Raw genomic sequence first — 23,222 nt, 5'->3', positions numbered from 1 at the left:
ATGCGCCTTTTATCAGATGCACCAATTTAACGACATTTTATTGTACAAAAACGTCTTGTACACTCGAGTTGATTTTTAATTTCATTTTGGTCAGTTCCCATAGGTAATAACCTCAGTCTCCTCCACGGTTAGATTAAATGCCTGCCCTCCTGTTTGTGAGGAAGCGCTACTTTAAACACGCACTCATATTTGGGTGCAGCTACCTTTGTGAGAGCCACCCAGAGAGGAGAGGGAAAAAAATTAAAGAAGTAACCCAGGTTAAGGAACAATGTATCGAGAAGTCGCATATTTGCTGTGTGACAAAGGGCTTATATAAATGTGTTTGGGGTTATTATTCATGGTTGAATTTGGTGTTTGCACTGGTGAGTCTTACGGAGAATACTAATAACTGTCTCCAGCAATCCTGAGACCAGAGCCCTAGCAACAAAGCTATGAGGCAGACCTCCCTGATCTCGACTTCAAAACCTGACCTTTCGCTAAATAATTGTGGCTGCTAAGCTGGAGCTTTTTGGACATCGTGGTCGCAAGGCTGCGACTCCTGCATCACATTGCATTTATTAATGCGGATGACTCCCCCTTTTTTCTTTTCTCTAGAGAGGCCGTGCTTTTGAAGCAGTGATATGCTTTAAGTAGCCCATGTTTGAATTTGACTCAATTTGAATTGCATTGATGTCGAAACGATTTATGTATATTTTATAATCGCAGGAGAGACAGGCCAATTTTTTTCCCCCGTGTAGCACTTGACCCTGGGCATCCCCTTGAACTGTCTTATGATTTGTAAACGGCCGTGCAAATTGTACAAATTTAGAATTTATTATTTTTAAGATGGTAAATAAACAAAAACCAATGCACACTGTATTGTGTTTACAATCTTTACAACAGCTTTAATCAGATTCCACCAAGATCCGACTACCTTGACAATTACAGCTAGTGAAATTGATTTGGATGTGATAATGGCTGCTGTGATGGAGTGTGAATAGTGAGAAGGTTTTGGAGGAGAGGAAGTGAGAGAGAGAGAGAGAGAGAGAGATAGGGCCGGCCCTCGCTGGGGGAACAGAGCAAGTGCTCAGAAAGGCTGCCAGCGAGACAGGCCTTGGTGTTTGTCTCGTAGCCTGTGACTCTGGCCCTGAGCGCTACAGAAACATTGACAGAGGACCATGCTTCCCCCTCCTGCCAGTCACTCAGCCTGGCTCGCCACATTCCTCCATGAAAGATGGCCAGACCCAGTTTCCTTTTCAGAGAGCTGACGCAGAGCAGCTGAAAACCAACAGAGCTGCTTTTCAACTGTCAGACCTGCTTCTCAAAACAGGAGAATGGACGTTACGTTTGGGCCTGACGTTTCTCTCTGGATAGTTTTGCTGTTTCATGGGTGACACTTTTCACAAGTGTTCTCTAAAGTCTTGCTCCTTTATGTAGTGAATGAGAGGAAATGAATTATTTTGTCTGAATAAATATCTAAATTATTATATTACTATTATTATTATTATTATTATTATTATTATTATTAGTATCATCGTTATTGTTGTGCACTAGAACTCATATTTTTGTTTCTCACATAGAGCTTAGCACACCAACACCTAGACAAGACCCAGTGGCTGGACCACCGCCACCACCACCCCCACCTCCGCCAGCTCCAGTTAGGAGCATGGAGGAGGGGAGGCTGTCCCCTCAAAGAGCCCTCATACAGCAGGCCCCGGACAGAGAGGAGCTGGACAGGAATCTGGTCAGCAGACCTCATTGTAGTACCCCTGAGCCCCCTCCACCCAGGTCAGCTTTACACACAGAATAGAAACTGCTGTTATTTTACAGATCATCTCCATCTTCCTAATTACAGAATCTGTAAAACGTCTCTAAGCACTGCTTGAGTTTGGCTTCATTTGTCTGGCCTTTTACAAGTAGCGTTAGTTATGACACAAGCTTAGAAATATACTGCCAGTAGTCTTTTGTCCATTGTGGGATGGTTATAATTAGACCACATATAGTGAGTGTCCTTTAATGAATATATGAAGCATTGCATTTTCAGTGTCGCTTTAATAAGAACTGAATCGAATTCCTGGTTGCACGAGAGAAGTAATTTACCTGCCAATACACTGCAGTAATACTTTAATATTACCTTAAAGGTCAACTGTATGATTTGCGTAATATCTCAAAGTAAATAAGGCACAGTAATATTCTTGAAAGTTTGAAATTGCATCCCTTGTGTATGTGATAATTGCATGTCAAAATTTGACCATGATTCGTTTGTGTTGCCCGAATGGGAGTTTAATAAGAGCATTTCTAATTAATTGTTGTCTTTTTTTTTTAGAAGAAGCGCAGATGAGGACCAAGGGAATTCCAGTGTTAGGAGTGAAACCAAAAGACAAATCCCAGTCCTGGATAAGGAGAAGAACATTGCATTCTTGTTGAAAGAACTGGACTCCCTCAGAGACCTTAATAAGAAGGTAAAGAAGCACGGTTTAAGGGGAGATTCAGTATCTCACTTTTTTGATATCAAATTGGTTTCACATTTGGGAACATGTATATCAACCACTCGACATGTGAGCAGGGCTACAGTTGGACTAGCAGGACATTTGCAAGTGATGTGGAATATGTAGAGAAGGTATTAGGGATACATCCTACAGCAAAGTGTTAGATTTTGAAAGAGATTCCATTTTTGAGTGATTGGAAACACTGTTTGTTCCTTTCACTCTACTGCACCAATCAGTGCGCACACACATGTGGAACTGTTTCTACATTGTGTCAAGAGAGGATGTGATGATCAAGATCTTCTCCACTACAGGTTTGACGCCACAGTATACGGCAAAACAATACTAACAGAATCTGTCTGTAGTCACAGGTTTTGAAATCATGAAAACATGTAAAAATGACAGAGCCAAAGAGCAAGTATAACTAAAAATAATGGAAGTCAGTGCCTTGAATGACCAACTGTTCTCTGTCCTCTTGTTGAGGATGTGGGATTTCATAGGCACGTTCTGTAGCCTGCATACTGTAATCATTTTAGTATATTAATTTCATTCATTGTCAGCTCAGTTTTATTCTATTGAAAGGAATTTTTTTATGAATAAAAATGTATTTCCTTTAATTAACTTGTAGTTTTATGTTTTGTGTATTATGACATTACATTTAGTATTTTAATTGTTCAAAATTAAAAAAAAAAAAAAACAGTTTTGGCCAGGAATTTTCATTTTGGTGCATCACTTGGGAGTTTTCTAGCAGTTGATAAGGTGGTTTTCCCATGTTAAGTTAGAAATGAATGAATTGGCTCTTGTATTTACTCACATTATTTGGTGCCAAGCTGAAGTCACATTGGAATTTGTTTGTATTAGCTTATCAACATGTAAGAACATTTTGTGTCTTAATGTTCGTATTAATTTTCTTTTTAGATCGTGGCTTTGTTAATTACATTTTCTCTCTCACATTGACAGAGTGGTCCTGTTATACAGTGTACAGAAGTCAGTACAGAGATTAGAGAAATATAGTACAGGGCCTGAGTACCTAAATATCAGTGTATTGGTTTGCGCTGTTGCTGTAACTGTAACTGTCTATCACTGTATCTTTGTTCATCTGGAGCTCCTCTCATAATGGGCTGGAGTGGAGAGGCCCACTGAAATGACTATAATTGATGTCCTGGGTTTACAAGTAGCTGTGACTCCTGACAGAGAGGCAGGAACATGTCCCAAGAGTGTGTTTTTGCTGGCAGAGCTGTGGGAAAACCTTTTGAGGGCTCCAGCCCAGCCTTGACACATATTCAAAGTGCAGGGAGGACAAAAACAATCTGGGTGCAAAATATTTCAGACAGGAGGTTAAATCTATCATTTCAGAACTTGTAAAGTATCACTCCCCAATTTGGATTTATAGCAACGGCGCAGCAGTTCGTCTTTTTTATTAGCAGCCCAGAATAATGTGATGGAGAGGCTAGTGCTACAGTTACCAAAAGAGTGAGCAGGAAATGTCTGAATAGTTGAATAGTATTTTCTCAGTTAAAATCACTGCTGAATCTGACTGGACATTCCACACAGAGATGCTGTTGTGTTGGCTGTTGACAGAGCACTATTTCGTACTGAATCCTTCCTAAAATAACTTCTTTCCACACAAAATGACATTCAGAGGGAAACAACATTGATGTTTGTGTGTAGCTACAGGACAAGCTGGCCCTGAAGGAGAAAGAGCTGGAGACGATGCGACTGGACAGCCAGCTTCAGGAAACAGAACTGGAGGCCCACGCTTGTGAGAGAGCTGCAGGTAGGGAGGAGAAGAGTAAAGAAGACAGAACTGAGATAGAACATTGCCTGTTGTCCAGCACTCTTGACCGCAACATTTCACATTATGACCACTAAAAATGCAGAGCGAATAGCCTGAGTGAGCCTTTTTTTACACTCTTTTTTTTTCCTTTTGACAAACCTCAGCCCACAACATCTTAACTGGTAGATATAGTGTTCAGTGTAATGCTCGCTATGCCATTTAAGAATCACCTTTGTTCTAAGATGCTTTTGGGAAGCCCAGCCCTGTTAGGTCAGGCACAGAACCAACTGCATCAAAGCAACTTTTGTAAGACTTTGTTAACTGTAACCATCGCAACAATGTGGTGTCTGTGAAATCCCCCTCTACCGAGCAGGTCCGCCTGGTGTTACAGATGCTGTTCCACTGGCTGAAGTTTGCTAATATCACTCTATGAATTTATATTTATTGATTTTATATAAAAAAGGTGTTAAATAAGCTGGCATTACACTGAGAGTCTATCACTGCTGTAGCTAATGAAATAAACTAGATCAATGATGTCAATGCAGACCAGGGGCCTCAGTTATAAAACCTTCGTACACGCACAATTAAAATGATTGTATGTGAATGTTCACGTTTAAGTAGTGATTTCTAAAAAGTGAATTTGACATGAACTTTCCAACCTTGTGTATGAATAGCAGTCTGTGTGACAAGCAATAGGGTTCATGATTCATAAGCATTACTTTTATAAATCAGTCAAAATCTTGAAAACATATTTTAAGAACAAGTTTGTAATGAAATTCAAGTACATTTTATATTTTAGTTCGCTGATTGGCAGAGGGACCACCACGGTCACCACAAAATCTTTAACAAATATTTCCTTTTTCAAAGCAACGCCTGGCTAAAGCGTGCTTGTGAGTTATAGGTATAATGTATGTATGATAAACATTTTCATCATTATGGCCACAGATTCTTAATTTTGGCCACAAGATTGATTGACTTAGTGTCGTGAGTGGCCAGTGAAAGTTTTATATGCATCTCTTCCTGAGAAATAAGTGTTTGACCCAGGTAAACTGCAGTGCTCCACTGTTTTTAACTTCTATTGCACACTTCCAGCTAAGTTGTCATGTCTGACCTTTAAAAATACAGCAGGAGATTTATGTCAAAAGAGGCTGTTTCATTCAACTCTGAGTTTTAAATTGCATTTAAAGTTCTGTCATGATGCTTCACTATGTCAGTCAGACCTGAGGAGTTTGACTATTGTAAACAATTACCCATTTGTTATACATACACGCAAGTATCCAAGTGAATTAGGCTACGTTGTAGCTAATTAGTTTTGTTAATGGAATTTACTTGCTCCTCACCTTTGCTGAACAAATATTGAAATTTGTTCATGGTTCCCATTTTTCCTTAACCATCCAGAAAGCCCTCTCTCTTGCTTTGATAATTAAAAGAAAACACAAGACATATATAGAGCACAATTAGGCAGCCAATTGTTCGTTTAATAATGAGATGAACATGCATGTATTTGCCATCCTCATTTTAATACGATTTGCATGGTTCAGGGAGGCGGTGTTTAATGAGCAAATTCTAGATAAAATGCAATATTGATTTTCTTACTGAACTTTGTCATGGCTTAGCAGGAGGCTGCCTGTTTATCATTAAGCCATCTCAGCACGAGGAGAGGAATTAGGTGTTGATGGATTTCAGTGCTTCTTTCATTGGGCTTAAGCACGGAGCTGAGGACAGTTTTATAATCCTGAAATCTTGTGGATTTTACCGAACTGTTTCAATGTATGATTATTTTTGGGAGCAGGATGTGGCAGGCTTGTGTAGGAATCTAAAAGGGTCACAAAAGCGTGGGTGACCCTTCGTCATTTATTGTCTGCTTTTGATTCTGAGACTTTACCTGAGAGACTACAGACCACCTGGATGTTGTTAGCAATAAGAAAAGTTTTTTCCATTAAACTTCATTAAACTCATTTAATGATTTATTCATTACAGTTCAGTTTTATATATATTGGTCATTCAAGAAAACTTTGGATATACAATGCTGTGCAAAGGGAAATAAGTGGGAAAAAACTATTGGAGTTGAAAAATTATTTTAACATACAGAGAAAAAGGGACTCCTACCAACCGTGCAAGAGCTGGTAGACCACCATATTACATCTAGCATACTAAACAGACCAGAAATGTACACACACTGGTAAAAAAAAAAGATTTAAACAAGGGCCAAGTAAAACAAGTATATAATAAACAGAATAGAGAATAAGAGAATAATAAAGAGCCAGTGTGAAAGGAGCTAAAGAGATGAGTGAATATCTGTACATACACAGTCTGAGGAGACATAAGATACGACTATTACGTACAGTAATATTCAGAATGATATGAACCTTGTAAAAATAAACAGTTGTACAGTTGTGCAAACAATCACTGTGTTATAGAATGATCTGTACTGTAGTACAGTAAAGGTGGTTTGTTTGTTTCAGTGCGAGGTGTCCGCTGTGGTTAATGAGTGCTACAGCTCTGAGGAAAAAACTGTTAGCGTGTTTGATTTGCAAATCAAGCTGTTGTCAGAACAGTGGACTGACCACCCCAGAGCCAGACGTCATCATTGAATGTGTCTGGGGTTGCTGGAGGTTGTGAGAAGCAGAAACCAATGCAACCAACTTCTACTACTGAGCTGTGAAGATGTGGAACTATATCTCTGCAGATTTCTTTGATAAACTAGAAGCAAATGAAAAGAATGGAAGCTGTAATAAAGGCAAAGGGTGGACAATAAATACTGAAAAAATTAAATTATATTTAGTTGTTGAGGTTTCTGTGTAATTTTCAGTTAAATATTTTTCTTCTGTTATTTTTTTCTTGACACTAAAAAATAAATATCAGACTGGAATTGAATGAAGGGTGGTCTCTGACTTTTTACAGGACTGTATTGAATATGGCGCTATTGGATATTCCACATATCGAGTACTTTCCATTTGAGTCCTATTGCTTGTTGTACCAGTGTGGTCCTTTTGAGCCCTACTGGTCAAACACTCTATGCTTCTGCCATGCATGGAGACCATGAGATGGTTTCTGACATCTATGAGTCGCATGTAATTGCTTACTCTCCCTTTATAGATAGTGGTGATAAAGCAGGGTATTTTGATGCTGAAATTTTCCATATAAAATGCCACTTCTGGAAGTGACTCTGACTGCAGAGCTGCTGTTTTTATTACTCCGGGCACACACATGTCAAACCTGAGTGGAGGCAGTCATCTCAAAATGAGGCTCACTTATAGTTATTAATACCTTTGCCACAGTGTTTCAGTAGCAATAACCTCTTTCCCGAGGAGCTTAGCCTTGTTATTGTGCAGCTGGAACGCTGGTTTCAGCAATACAAGAGTAATAACCATCCATATCTCTCTCTCTCTCTCTATCTCTCTCTCTCTCTCTCTCTCTCTCTCTCTCTCTCTCTCTCTCTCTCTCTCTCTTCCTGCCTGTCTGTCTCTCAGCACTGGTGGAGGAGATTTATAAAGCTCAGAGGGAAAGAGACCAGGCTGTGATGGCCAGACTGCGGCTAGCTAATGAGGAGAGGGACGAAGCTCTACTCCGAGCCAAGAAGCTTCAAGAGGCGGCGTTGGAGTAAGTCCTTCTGTTACAGTGATCCAAACCAGCTCCTTTACTTTCTTACCTGAGTCCTGTTTGAAGACCTGAGGCCTAGCTGGGTGTCCGTTATGTTTAGTCCTGACTGATAAAATTGTCTGACATTGAGGTTACGCAGATTTATTGGTATAGGCAAAACGCCACAGATAAAGCACTGATATTTATAATCTTCCTTTGAGAAATAAATGCTGAGCTGGTAAACTTGACACAAAAGGCTGTCATGTTTGAAATAACAAACACATGTAAAACGCATCCAAATATAACCTTAACATGAGGATACCGGTATGTGAAGAGAACTGATGGGGAAAAGAGCTAATTAACAAAAACAACAAGAAAAACAACAATACAAAAATTTTATACATAAACCACAAAGAATGCTGGGAAGCTCTGTCCCCAGCACAGCACTGCAGTATTTATATTATTTTAGATTTCAATTTCGTTTGTTTATTTGCGTTTTAGAAATTTGACAGATGACCCTTGAAGGCCGACAGAAAAACTTTTCTGCCATTTTATCTACTCTTTGTGACTTTGTAGTGCTGTTGTTGCTTTTATTTGTTTGTTTGTTTGGTTTAGTTACATTTTATTTAGTTTGTGTCACCAGCTACCATTTTACCCAAGAGAATGCATAAATAGAAATATCACTCACACGTCAATCACACTTCATCATTACTTTGATTAAAGCGGCACTGTTTTATTTATTTATTTATTTTTTGTTAAAATGGACAGAATTAGCATTCCTGAGTGGGGAGTAGAAAAAACATGCTGAAATAAGCTGCCTGTGTGCTGCTGCGAGTCACCCTGTAAAGAGTTTTTTGGACCACGTCATACATCTTTACATATTAATGTCACACTCGCAGGGTCAGAAAGGTCTGTCTCAATGTTTAGGTCTCAAATGCAAAATCAACATTATACTGATGAAGATATGACACCCATAGTAGATAATTCACTAAGTCCTTGGAAATTTTGTGCATATCGTGCACGCCCCGTGCATCTTTTATGCGGTGATAGAAACACAATAGCACACAGAAAGCTCCAGTTGTACTCGTTGTGCATGTGATATAACTCCTCTGGTGACAGATTTAAACAGGCTTTCTTTTTTTTGTTTGTTTAAGTCAACTGACATTTAGATCAGGCAGTAAGCAGTAACTAAAACTGTCTGTGTTTCATTTTTAACCATGTACAATCAAATCAACCAATATCTCAAATTATCTGAATATTTAGATTCTTATAATCAGTTTCGGTGGCAAAACTTTTATAAGTTGGGCTATGACGTACTTAAATCTTCCATGATAGCTGGGGTCCGTTCAGACTGCTTTTTTGCTCCAAATATCCAGTGATTTATTCTGAACAGCTGTTTGTCGATTAGTGCCTTATCAGCTGATGTGAATGTGTTGGACTTTCAGTGGCCCATTACAGCTTACTTGTAGCCATACAGTAGGTGTAGAGTAGATATGATATAAGGAGATAATACAGAGATGATTTAATGACTTATTGTCCTATGAAACCATTGATTTAAACCTTTATTAAAGTGAAGGAAAGTGTGAATGAGGTGAAAGTGAAGGTTCCTGAGGTTCTGTGAAATGCTAAACAAGATGTTTTTCATTATACCTCTTCTTTCAACCTCGTATTGCAAAGCACCCTAACATTTTCAGGCCTTTTGCAGTGGTGTTTTAAGGCTTTGTGAACTGCACCTAGGGTGTGGGTTTACTCACCAGCGCTGCAGGAGGCTGCTTTGTTCCTGCCGTTGCAGGACAAGCTGGATGAATGGACTTGGGGGCGATAAGGGTGAGGAGGGAAAAATCCAATATCGACTGGTTTGGAAATATATCAGAGAGGTGTGACATTTCATAAGAGTCCCCAGCCCTAGTACTGGCTTGTCAGTCAAAAGAGTTGCAGTGCATAGGAAATCAATCAAGTCCTTCAGCTCAGCAGATATTTACCGTTAACACCCTGCCTCAACTGCCCTAATTAATGTGATCTTCTTTTCCTGTTTGTTTAGTTTTGCTGGTAATGCTGGATGCAGGTAGTTATGGGGTGAGAATGCTGTTCTTAAGTAGTGGGACCGTTTAAAGACGAAAGCTCCTCTGTGCACCTGCAAGGGATGACAATCAATATGTCTCTGTGCAGTTTGAGAAGTAATTACAATTTTACTTTGGGGAATACAGCTTAATGCATTGAACTGGCATGCATATACATGCATATATTCATATAAACACACACACTGAATGGTACATGCCTGATGAAAGTTTTTTTAATTTCATTTTTTAATCTGTGTTCTGTTCTTAAAAATGAATCACAGTGAACCTTATTTAATATTTCATTCTCACTCATAATTTATTGATAATTACCCAAGTCAACTGAGCTGCAATTATTGAGAGGCATGAAATGCATTTTCTGTGATTCCAGTGAATGCCAGATCGCTTCAAAATCTAATTATGAAAATGCGTTCTTCTCTTAGATGTATTGCAGTGCCCATCTCAGCCTCCCTCTAGACATGGTAATTGATACGTAGAATCCCATTATCTTCGGTGGAATGGGAGAGCGTGTTCTAAACCCTTATTTTCAGAGGTCACTCCTGGGTCCAGTGTGTGAATGAGTATGTACCTTTATAATGGGAGGTGATCCATGTAATGCCTTTGTAAATGAGATGAGAAGTTGTTGTTTTTTCTGCCAGAGAGAGCCTGGAACAATCAGACTCCCTCTCAAAGGAGAGGGACACACAGCCAGGGGTATTTCTGCAGTTTATCAGGCAATTTATCAGCTCCTGAAAATGAATAGATGATCACGAAGCTCACTTGAGTGGTAAAATGACATTTCAGTTTATGAATACAAGAGAAATTCTTGCGATAAGTTGAAGTACTGATTTTTCACAATTTCTGTATAATGCAATCATTCAGGTTTAATTAAAGTTTTGATGTGAAATGCTTTAGTTTACAGAAACTTGCCTAGTCAGAATTGTTTAGGCTAGTTGTGAGAAGATTTTATCTTAAAATATATTTTTCAAAATCCATGCATGGCAGAGAGGTATATGCAGGGTGCAAAATGGTACCTGAAGAAAATCTTTTTTATCCAGATTAACCACTATTTTACCTTTATCAGCATTACACCACTCAGAAGGCACATGTAGGTTCACTGGTCATATTGGATAGTGAACAAAATGGCTTTATTTACAACATTTGCCACCTGTTAGTTCCTGTTAGCACCATTGTAAAAGTTTCTCAACAATGCTCTGTTTCATTTCATGCTCTGAATGACATTGTTTATATCTTAACCATTGAATTATGTTGAGACATGATTAAAATTTCGTGGAATTTTCCTGTATTACAAAATCCTAGTGTAAAGTGATGTAATAGTTGATGTTACCTAGTGTGGAATTGCAACGTACCAAGTGTGAATAAGAATACCAAGAACTCAGGGATATTTTAAAGGCTGCTGCACCCATAATTCAGTGAGCATTGGCCTCCATTAAAGGTGTCTTTACCTCCATAAAAAGGCTCTGTGCTTGCATGGTCCAAACAGTTCAGCCCTTCTTTTCTGCACATATGAACAATTGATCCCAGTAGTCATATAGAGTAGTAAACATTAATATCTTAACAGTTCACTGTCGGTGCAGAATGGACATTCTTGTGGAATAATACTGAGGGCTGGTGGCACTTTTAATATGCTGGAGTGTCTTCTGCTCCACAGCGAAAAACCAACAGAATGCAATTACTGGCTTTGGGAAGTGATCTCATTTTGCCAAGTGGAGGAAAGGAAACTGATGGAAGCTCACTACATTTCATTTCTCTCTTTGTCTCACTCTGTCACTCCCTCCCTCCCTCCCGTGCACACTCTCTCTTTCCCTCTCCAGGCTGGAGAATATTAACCCAGAGGAAAGTGACATGGTAAGCCCTTTAGAGAATTTCATGTGGTCTTACAATTTTTCTGTGTACCGTTTTTGTGAGGCTGTCTTATATGAGAAAACGACCTTAGGAAACAAAGGATTGTGAGGGTCTCTTAGAAAGCTGATATCAAATTTGTTAAGTGTAATTCTTGTTTAAAGTCAGACATGACAGACCTTTTAACAAGAATCAAGTGACGAATCAAACGATTGTTAGCACAGAATAAACATGAACAGGATCTGTGCTTTCCCGTTCTGTCCAACCAGGAGAACCCAAAAAATGAAGAATAACTGGTTTAGTTTCTGTACCACAACCTAATTTTTATGTCTCGTTTGTCTAAATTAATGATGTATTTTGAAGAAGACTGGTAAACTTGAATACCATAAAACATAACATTTTTTTCCTTTCAAGTTAGTTTGTTGAGTAGAGGAATATAGTTGGGTTTTGTTCCTGACTTTTTGATGCTCTCTGGAATTTGAGCAACAACACACCTCTGACATTATGTTCCCTTTCAAAGAGACACTATCATTCATATAAGAACTACTCAAACTCACCTTGGCTGCCTCACAGATCTAAAATGGCTATTTCTGAGAAGATTAGATAATAAAGAAGAAAATCCACTTGCATAAGGAAGGGAAAGTTCAAAGGTAAATAAATGGGGTGAAAAAACAGGAGTTTCCAAAATCACTAAAAGATGATGAAAAAATAGGACTCCTAACAACCGTGTAAGACCTGGTAGACCATCCAAACTGTCATCATCAGATGAACAGCACTTAAAGCTATCGTCTTTGAGAGAGAGGAGAAAATCAAGCTCCGGTCTTCAGATCTGAAGAAATCCAAAGGTGTTTGTGTCCATCCTTCCACTGTGAGGAGACAACTCAACACTATGAGTCTGAAAGGATGTGTAACTGTTAAGAAGCTCTTACTGAGAAAAGGAAATAGGCAAAAAAAGAAAAGAAATGTGCAGTAGAACCCTGAAACTGGACTTGTGAGATGTGGAGTAACGTTTTATGGGCTGATAAATCTCAGTGTGTAATTGTGATAACTATTGCTTTGATTAAATCGAAAATTGAAAATGTAACCAACTTCTAAGACTGAACTTTGAAGGTGTTGAAAAATATTCTGTCAGATTTCTTTGAAAATGAAAAGTTGAAAAGTTTGGGCCACTAAATGCTGGAATTTTGTTCTTGTATTTAGTTGTTAAGGCCTCTGTCCATTTTGACTGGAAAATAAGGGTCTCTGGCTTTTGCTCAGTACTGTGTGTGTGTGTGTGTGTGTGTGTGTGTGTGTGTATATATATCAAAAAGTCAGGAACAAAACCCAACTATATTCCTCTACTCAACAAACTAACTTGAAAGGAAAAAAATGTTATGTTTTATGGTATTCAAGTTTATCAGTCTTCTTCAAAATACATCATTAATTTAGACAAACGAGACATAAAAATTAGGTTGTGGTACAGAAACTAAACCAGTTATTCTTCATTTTTTGGGTTCTCCTGGTTGGACAGAACAGGAAAGCACAGATGCTGTTCATGTTTATTCTGTGCTAACAATCGTTTGATTCGTCACTTGATTCTTGTTAAAAGGTCTGTCATGTCTGACTTTAAACAAGAATTATATATATATATATATATATATATATATATATATATATATATAAAATGGTTCTTGACTTGAATGTATGGTTCTGTTCATTTTAAACCTTTGAAAGTTTTTTTTTAAGGAACCAGAGATGGTTCTTCTGGCATCTTTCCCAAGAACTTTTTTGTTTTTTATTTTTAAGAGTGTGTCTATAACCCCACATCCTGACAAGGTATAAAAACAAGTCTGTCTGTGTGTCAGGACCTGGAGGAGTTGCTGAACAGGGTGAGCAGTGCGGATTCTGCTCTGAGTATTGAGCGCAGTGGCATGGCCATCATGGAGCGCGTTCAGAAGGCCAGAGAGCGCCGCTCCAAAATCACCTCCGAGGAGATGAAAGCTGTCATAGAGGAGAGAGACAGTGCCTTAACCAAGGTAGGAACCAGTAGCACCACCCCAGCATACACACACATGCACATCACACACGCGCTTTGCTAAGGGTCAGTTTTAACACACACATGGGCTCTAAACACTTGACACTCATTTGTTGTGTACCGAGCCAGAAACCTTTACACCACTGAAATACATCAAATACTTCTCTCTAAATATTGACTATCTCTCTTTCTTCCCGTGTTTTAACCCATCTGCAAGAAGCATTTGATTATCAGTCTATTAAACCACATACATCTGTTTATTCACTGATCCGACCCTGATTTAAGAATCAACACACCAACTACCTAATTCACATGTAGTGACAAATATTGCTGCATAACCTCAAATATTTGATATACCATTCCTACACACATATTTCAATCAAATGAAAACAAACAAGCAGGTAGCCAAATATTGACATCCAGATATTTTACTCCATCGTAGAGTTCAAGTGTGGGCCAGTGTATTTGCTCAGATTTCTCTGTTGATAAATATTGGCTATATTGCATAATGATGTCATATTAAAGTCCATTTCATTGTTGGAATAATCACTTGCATCTTTATCTGGTGCACACTATTGGACTGGTGGATAAATTGTGATTAGATATTTGAAGACACAGATTGCAGACCTTAAAGGGGAATTCCACTGATTTTTAAAAGATTTCTGCATAATTAAATTAAATAAAAAGGTGATGTAGTAGATAAAGTAGTTCAGAGTGGTTTACTGTAAAATGTGTCATTCTAGAGAAGCTTGTTCACAGCGGTAGTGAGAACCAGACGTCTGACAAGTTTAATCCATCTTAAAGCTACTTCACAGAATGGTATTACTTGAAAGTGTTATAAATACACTGTCTGATGCCTGAGACATTGTTTTATGATAGTTCTGATGAGGTTTTGATTTTAAAATGTATAAAATAAAGTATATTCAGGGTGGAGAGATAAATGCAGGACATTGTAAAGCAAAATGCTTTTCAGGTTTACCACTATTTTACCATTATTAATATTATGTCTAAAACCTCAGAAGACATAGTAAGGTTCACTGCTCATTTCTATTGCAAATGAAATTGCTATATTTGCATTGTGGACATCACAACTCCTGGTTCCTATCACCACCACTGTAAAGAATTGATTACCTGATTAAATTATGCAGAAATCTTGGAAAATAAGTGAAATTGCACTTTAAATATGGGCTTTTATAGTTGTTTATAAAAAACACATTGATTAGCACTATTATATTATTTTCCTAAATTATGGCTACTACAACCACAACACAGAGTATCAGTATAAGCGGTGTGTGCAACACTGAAACTTCAAACAGCAAAAAAAAACCCTTAACATGGTCAGAAATTCTACCGTGTAGGTGGTCGCAGGCTGAGGTCTAAACTGTTTTCCTCCGCTCTGATATTTCTGGTCTGGATTTGCAGGAATATTTATGATTGGGATCCTTTCTGCAGCATTCCCAGTGGGCGACCTGCCCGGATCCTTTCCGGTTCTGCCCAACAGGACAGAAAGGCAGGCGTAAGACGTGTGGAGAAGAAAGGCAACACAACAGACTGAGTGTATGCTGAACAAATGCAGCTACATGGAATGCTTGCTGTGCTGCTACTGCACCTCCACAGAAGAAAGGCTAGCTCTTTTTCACAAATGCCCAACTCTCTGTGTGTGGAAACTCACATATGGTTGAGTGGAGAGTCTGGCATGTAAGAAAACTCAGCAGTTCAATTACTTGGTTCTTAGACAGCCCAAACTCAGGCTTCAGCATTCTGGACCAAACGTATAGGCCAGTTCTCCATCTCCAGTCTTTTAGCATGACATAACCACATCTCAGCACTACAGCACATGTTTGCTTTTTGGTTTACTCATTTATCTCACAGTTGCACTGGAGTGATGTATAAATTAATATAACTGAATATATTCATATCTTCAAATGCATGCACGTCATCACTGTAGTGGCAAAGCCTTGTGTGTCAATGTACAGTACTGTGCAAACAACAGAGGCCTTATTTATTTAATCTCCAGTCAAAAGGATAAAAGCTGAAAACATTTAACAGAGAATTAGACAGAAGACTGAACGACTAAATATAATTTCTCAATGTTTAGTACTTGGTGTGTCCACCCTTTGTGTTTATTACAGCTTCCGTTCTTTTCATGAGATTTGCTTTCAGTTTTTAAAAGAAATCTGCAGGGATATTTTTCCATACCTCCAAAGTTCAGTTTTAGAAGTAGGTTGCATTTGCCTCTACTCACAATCCAGTTCATTTCAAACATATTCAGTGATATTGAGGTCTAGATTTTGGAGTGGTCAGTCTATTGTTCTGAGAACACCAGCATATTTATGGTTGGATTTGTCTATTTCCTTTTCTCAGTTACAGTTTTTGACAGCTATACATCCTTTCAGAACAATAGCATTGAGTTTTCTTCTCACAGTGGAAGGATGGACAGAAATGCCTGTGGGTTTTTTCAGATCTGAAGCAAGAGTGGAGCTTGATTTTCTCCTCTCTCTCAAAGATGAAAGTACTAGTGATGGTGATGGTGACAGTACTGGTGGTCTAGCAGGTCTTGCATGAATGTTAGGTGTTCCATTTTCTCTACATCTTTCATTAACTTTTTGAGCTCCAGTTTGTCTTAGAAGTTGGTTGCATTTTCTGCTTTTTTACAATCCAAATTACAGTTATCATAATTACAAATTTAGATTTATCAGCCCATAAAATGTTACTACACATATCAGATGTCCAGTTTCAGGGTTCTGCTGCACATTTTTGATCCTTTTTTGTCTATGTCCTTACTCACTACTTAACAGCTACACATCCTTTCAGACTCACAATGGAAGGATTGACAGATTTTTTTCAGATCTGAAGCAAGAATAGAGCTTGTTTTTTTTTCCCTCTCAAAGATGAAAGCTTTAAGTGCTGTTTATCTCATGATAACAGATTTGGTGGTCTACCAGGTCTTGCATGGTTTGCATTGTTAGGAGTCCCATTTTCTCGCCATCTTTTAGTAATTTTGGAAACTCCTGTTTTTCACTTATTTTCCTTTGACTTTCCCCTTCTTTTTGCAAGTGGATTATCTTAGAAAGAGATGTTTGCACAATACTGTATGTTAATGTATGGTTATTTACAAGTAATCTAGAACTACCTCCATTCAGCCCATTCATCACGAAATGTTCACACAATGCACAGGCAACTGGCATTTTCAAATAGTGGAAGAGAAGAAAATACAAAAATGATGCTGATGCTAAATTCAGATTATGCACAGCGAATCTGTGTCTCAGAATCTTCAGATTTTTTTTAACAAGTGAATAAAATGAATCACAGTATATCAGCTCAACCAGAGTGTGAAAATTTGGTATAGTGTGAAAAACAGTGTCAACCTCTTCGTACAAGCGCAAGGCCAGGTGTAACCTGCCTAACTCCAACCAAACCCCTCCACTATATTGCTGCAATCCCCCCTTCCTGCCTCAGATCCCCACGAAATGGTGCCCTGATTTTTCAGTGAGGGCAAAAACCCATCTACGGGGCAATTTCAGAAGTATGTTGCAAACACCGGCCTAATCCTTCCAAGGCAGAGATGGGTCCTCTCTCTATCCTTGAGGATTTCTCCCTCCCCTGCCGCTTCTCCCATCCCTCTCTTCATCTCGCAGGGATTAGCCGGCGGCAGCAGGCAGAGGGCCGCCACATCCCTCTGGCCTGCTGGAATATGAAAAGCTGGATAAGTGTTGGGAGAAATAAATCTTATTCACTCTTCCTTCCTCTCCTCGCGTCGAACGTGGAGAATAAGATCCGTTTCGTTATGTCCCTGTGCCTCACACGTTTATTGAATTTCTTCTGATCTTGATAGAGTGCCGATGTTAAAGTGAGAGAGGAAATGAAGTCGCCCCTCTAGATGATTTAGGCCAGCCCGATTGTCGTTGAGATTGTCGTTGAGATTTGATTTGGTGGATTCTTCCTCTCCCTGAGCAGGCTATTACATGTCTTTAAACTCTTAATACCAACTGTAATTGTCTAATTGGGTAGAATTTCCGTTTTGACTGACACTCTGTGTTTATGGTGGTGAATTAAAGAGCATAACTAGGTTAATGTGTCTGTTAGTACGCCACATTTCCTTTTGACTGGGGCTATTTTTGGGCCACTAGCAGCAGGGACAGGCCTTTGCGTCAGAACAGAGGTGCATTCTGATTTAAATACGTTTTGCTCCCAAAAAACATCTGTTGCCCGGGAGCCATAACTCAGGCTGACACTAAAGAGGAGCTGTGTGTTTTGTCTGGCCGGTGGCAGTATTATTTTAGTCTGCAGAGGAAAGGGCCGGGAGTGAGCTCGAAGGCTGAGCGGCTTGTTTGCGCGGGCACTGGGCTTTGAGGCAGCTGGATGTTGAAACATTGGGACTTGTCAGGCAGTGAGGATGGTTTACATTCCTGGTAAGTGTCCTTCGGTCTTGGAATGTGCACATGGAGAAGAGCACATATGGACTGGTCTAAAACAACCCAGCTTACAATAATACTCAGCATAGGGCCTTTCGCATTGCACTGTTTATACTGTCTGTCTGTCTGTTGCTGCGTCCATCTGTCAGTGCCACCTTCCATCCTATAGCTGTGGAAGAAATGAGGGAGGAGAGCCTGATCTGTGTGAATACATGATGGTACCAAGTTTAGACAACTGCTCTGTCTCCCACTGTTCCTATATCATTACTATCATGCTTCTCTTTCTAGTGCTTCTCTTTAGGTATGAGCTGTATAGCTGAACCGTTTTCCCACCCAGACATGGAATTGTGTGCATTCCCACATAATAAAGATTTTTATTTTATTCTGAAATACCCCACAAATGAATCTGCCCCTCCAAGGATTACAGACAGACGGAGAGAGTAATATCAGCAGTGTGTGCTTTTACCGTAAATGTAATAACAACTGAGTTTGAGGGCTAGTATCCTGCTGAGATTTCACCTCTCATAGAACAACTATAGTTACACACTGTTTCACTGCAACAGGTTCTTAGCCAGTCTGCAAGCCACACTGTAAATATTAGTTCAACTCTGTGTGTGTTAAATAATAATGAAGAGCATAATCTGTATACAGTGTGCATAGTTTATTTATACTACACAAAAAACAAACAACTGAAAAATAGGCTAGATTTGCTGTAGACCTTCATACGGGAGAGTTTTTCTAGAATCACTGACCGTTTGTTTTTCTTTGTTTATGTATGCATGTATAGGTGGGTGATCATACCAGAAAGAAGCGTCAGAGTGAATGAGAGACAAAGAAAGAGACAAACAGTGATGCAGGGAAGTGCAGAGGGAGGTTGATGATGCAATGTTGGGGAGGCAGGCATGAGAGAAAGAGAATGCTGGAGAGGCATTGTGTTAGACCCGTCACAATCATGACATTTTAGATGATCATTTTTTAACATATAAATAATGATGCTTAAATGTTTGTCTTTTTTCTGAATGTATGCCACTCTGGTCCATATACTACATTTCTCTTGTAAGGTCCACTTACGGTGTTTGTGTGGTTTTGTATACCAAAACAGTCATGAGTCAACACATCAGTACCTTTTCGTACTAAACCCTTCAATTGAAAGAAATGATAAAATTAAAATGCGATAAATTTGATTTTCCTTGATATGGGCTCTTTAAGTGCAAACCTAAAGTGACCAAATTAATTGGCTGATTAATTATTTTGATTTCCAATTTATCAATGCTTAGCTCCCAACTGATCACAGAAACATTTCAAGCTCAAATAAACAAACAGTACTCACTGCTGCCCTCTAAAGCTCAGCTAGCACAAAGTCAGCTTTTACAACTTTTATCGTTTTTGTAAGATCCATAACGGATGAATTTGCACCCACTTCACATTCTGTTTGTTGCAACATTAGCCTATAATTGTGGAAGCTAACGACTATGGTAAATAATTGCAATCAGCTAAAATACTGGCGACTAGGCAATTATGTAGTAATTGCAACAGGCCTGTATAACATGATGTTTTAAAGTGCTACTTGCCTCACACTTGTTCTGCTTCTCCACAGTGCAAGCGCCTGGAACAGGAGCTTCTTCAGTCCAGAGAGCCAAGCCAGACCAGCAGCGTCCGCCAACTGGCCACTCCAAACAATCAGGAACGGGTGCGCAAGGTAACAACACCAATAACACCAACACTTACGAATGTGTCTTCCTTGGTATGAAGAGCAGGTTTTTTTTCTAAATAATGATTTCACACTTTTCTTTTCCTAACTAGTAGTAAAAACACACATTGAAACTCTTTTGCCCCAAAGGTGGTTTAATGTCAATATCCCTCAGATTAGTCCTTTCCTTACATGCACTGGGGACACCTAGCTCCCCAGAAATGTTTTCAATTCAGATAAACATGTTTCCCATAACAAAACAAATCCTATTTAGGTTTGTTTTGAGAAACAACAGTAATACACATGCAAATATTTGTGACTATATTTGTGACTGTACTTCTTTGGGAATAATACCAAAAGCTCTGCACGTTTTATTCTCTTGTGATGTCAGCACTCAAACATTTTGGCTGTTTATCACTTTTAGTATAAAACATTTTCACTGTGTGCTTTTAACAATAGTTGCAATGGAAAACAATGAAAAAGAATTGCTATTTAGGCAAAATTTACTCTTTATAGCAAAGAAGACTCTTTCTTGAAAATGAAGCTGAAGTGTTGCAAAATACCCTCATGATATGACGGAAAAAGAGGGTAAAAAACACATTCTTTTAACAAAAAAAAGAACAAAACAAAAAAAAAGCACACACAAACATTAATTTAAAGAAAGCATGGTGTCCCCAAACTTTTGACAAGCAGTATATGCAGAATACAGTGCACTTGTTACACAAGCACAGTGGGACTGTTTGCCAACAGCCCTGCCTTTAAAGGTGGTCCTCCATAACCCAGATTCTCCCCCTAAACGCTGACCCCCTCAATCATCAGCCCATTAACCAATCAACCCTATCATTTATTAACTGCTATTGACTGAGAGCCAGACCTGCAGTGATTAACGGCAGCGGGGTGGTGGCGTGAGGCCGTGTTACACACGGTCTGAAAATGACAGGGGCGGTCATCGGGCCGCGATGCCTCGTCTCAGGCCTGTTGGGGTGGAGCGGGGCAAACACAAGCCTGTTTGATTTGCTGTATTTATCTGATGCAGCCGGAGCCCTTGAGTTTAATGCAGAGTGCTGTAAAAGGACCGTCATTAGATAGAGCTGAGTAAACACACTCTCAGAGAGAGAGAAAGAGAGAGAGAGAGAGGACACTTCAGTCAGAGAGCTGAGTCAGGGCCCTGACCTGGACCACTACTCCACACACCACCCACCACACACGCGCACACACACAGACCAATTTCACACTAACCCCCTAACATGAACACATTTTATGATGCATCTGTTTACCACGTTCTCCTGAACAATCCTCAGTGATCTCAGAGAGACCTGTGGGGCAAATTGTAACGTTGAATTTTCATAATGTACACAATACTAATTCATGTTTACACTAAATTACTGGATTATAAATCACATTGTAAAGCAAGTGTGACTAATTTGTTCCTCAATGTATATATACCTCTAAACAATCATAAATATTGAACTAAAAATTGTTTTTTTTAAAGGTATAGTACTGTGCGAAAGTCAGAGACCACCCATGATTTATTTAATTTCCACTCAAAACAGCCATTACATACAAGTTATTCATTTTTCGTGAGATATTTCTGAAGAGATTAGATATAGGATAATCCACTTGCATTAAGAAAGGGAAAGACAAAGAAAAAGAAATGGGAAAAATAGGAGTTTCCAAAAGTGGAGTTGACAGGTTGTGTGACTGTGGGACTCCTAACAACCATGCGAGACCTGGTAGACCACCAAAACTGTAAAGCTTTCATCTTTGGGAGAGAAGAGAAAATCAAGCTCCACTCTTGCTTCGGATCTGAAAAAGTCCGCAGTTGTTTCTTTCTATCTTTCCACTGTGAGAAGACAAATCAGTACTATAGGTTTGACAGGATGTGCAGCTGTAAAGAACCTATTACTGAGAAAAGAAAATAGACAAAAGAAAATAAATTTTGCAAATCAATCAAAGAAGCTGGTCAGAGCAATGGACCACCCCAGAGTCCAGACCTCAACGTCACTGACTGAGTTTGGAATTATTTGGAATGTGAGAAGTAGAAAATACAACCAACTTGTAAGACTGAACTTTGGAGGTGTGGAAAAATATTCCTGCAGATCTTCTTTGCAAAACTGAAACAAGTCTCCTGAAAGTGATGGAAGCTGTAATTAAGGCAAAAGCTGGACACACTAATCGCTGAAAACTTCTATTATATTAGGTTGTTGATGCTTCTGTATATTTTTGTTTTTTTCTGCTTTTTTAAATGTTTTTTGCTATTTCCCCTGGTGCTGAAACGTGAATAACTTATGCTTAGTGGATGTTTTGACTGGAAATAAATGTAATAAATGAAGGGTGGTGTTCACTTTCATGGTTTAATGGTGCAGTGTTCTCTTTTATGTTGCTAATTGGGTTTTTTTTTCCTTTTGTACACATAGGTAAGACACTATAGTTTTTCATAGTTTTTCATGCAGAGTAATCATCCTGTATTTGCTCATAAATGTTGTTGCATTTCTAGATTATTTCTTGGTGGTAGCGAGACAATCTGTAAAAGTGATAAGACTGAAATTAATACTTGTAATCATTTCCACAACAATGTGATAGTGCAGAGTAGAAACACTGCATATTTGTTGTGACTGATCAAGCTAGGACTCATGTTTTACTGTTAAAATGTATGTATATAATACCGATAAAGCGGATAATCGGAAAGATAGTCCAGTTCAAGTTTCCTGTCAAAGCCTTCCAGCGACTTCCAGCATTTTCTGTTCTACAATTAAGATGGTTTGACTGATGGCTTATTAGGAAATATATTAAATTTTGTTATTAATGTAGCGCTTGGTTTTTTTCTATAAATCCCCTTAATTACAGATTGACTCCTGGGATTACAGAGTGGGGTTTTTAATTTAAAATGAAATGGGAACAGCTGTTGAAAAATTACTCAACAGTGCTGGGAACATATCCACAAAACAATTTAAAAATGAACAGGACTTCCATTTATCGACTGACATTTTACTTTAAAGAAATCGCAGTAAAGCTGTAGGGGAAAAATGAATAGAGTAAAAATGTTGTACAAAAGACTCATTTCTAAATCTTTATATCAAACTTGGAGCGCATAAGCTTTTAGAGATTTATTCAGGGGGAAAATTAATTGCTAGGCTTTTAACTGCCACTCATATTTTTGAGACTGAGAAAGTTAACTGGTATTTTTTAATCATGGAGGAAAAAATGTATGAAATTGGACAGATGCCACAGATAAAGGAAAGCATTGGTATATATTTGGTATATATTATACCATAGTTCACAAAGTAAGCAGAGCACTTGCCCAGTTTGAGTGTGAAAGTCTCTTTTTGCGCTAGATGTGATCAGAAAGCCGGGCTTTT

The 23,222-nt window shown here is 38.7% G+C and overlaps 1 protein-coding gene across 5 annotated transcripts in view; it reads left to right on the top strand.

Annotated features, from left to right (window-relative positions):
- Positions 1 to 23,222, top strand: part of mipol1 (mirror-image polydactyly 1) — a 63,177-nt gene that overhangs the window by 21,026 nt on the left and 18,929 nt on the right. For all 5 annotated transcript variants that reach the window (XM_036592742.1, XM_036592741.1, XM_036592740.1 and 2 more), the window contains 7 exons: positions 1,560 to 1,767; positions 2,306 to 2,441; positions 4,137 to 4,242; positions 7,716 to 7,845; positions 11,717 to 11,750; positions 13,589 to 13,759; positions 19,771 to 19,872. In XM_036592742.1, coding sequence (XP_036448635.1) covers positions 1,646 to 1,767; positions 2,306 to 2,441; positions 4,137 to 4,242; positions 7,716 to 7,845; positions 11,717 to 11,750; positions 13,589 to 13,759; positions 19,771 to 19,872 — 801 coding nt within the window. In that variant the 5' untranslated portion in view covers positions 1,560 to 1,645. The remainder of the gene's footprint in view (positions 1 to 1,559; positions 1,768 to 2,305; positions 2,442 to 4,136; positions 4,243 to 7,715; positions 7,846 to 11,716; positions 11,751 to 13,588; positions 13,760 to 19,770; positions 19,873 to 23,222) is intronic.

Source organism: Colossoma macropomum, unplaced genomic scaffold (assembly GCF_904425465.1).
Source record: "Colossoma macropomum unplaced genomic scaffold, Colossoma_macropomum, whole genome shotgun sequence".
Taxonomy (NCBI): domain Eukaryota; kingdom Metazoa; phylum Chordata; class Actinopteri; order Characiformes; family Serrasalmidae; genus Colossoma; species Colossoma macropomum.
The sequence above is the reverse complement of the archived record's forward strand: the minus strand, read 5'-3'. Positions and strand labels throughout refer to the sequence as shown.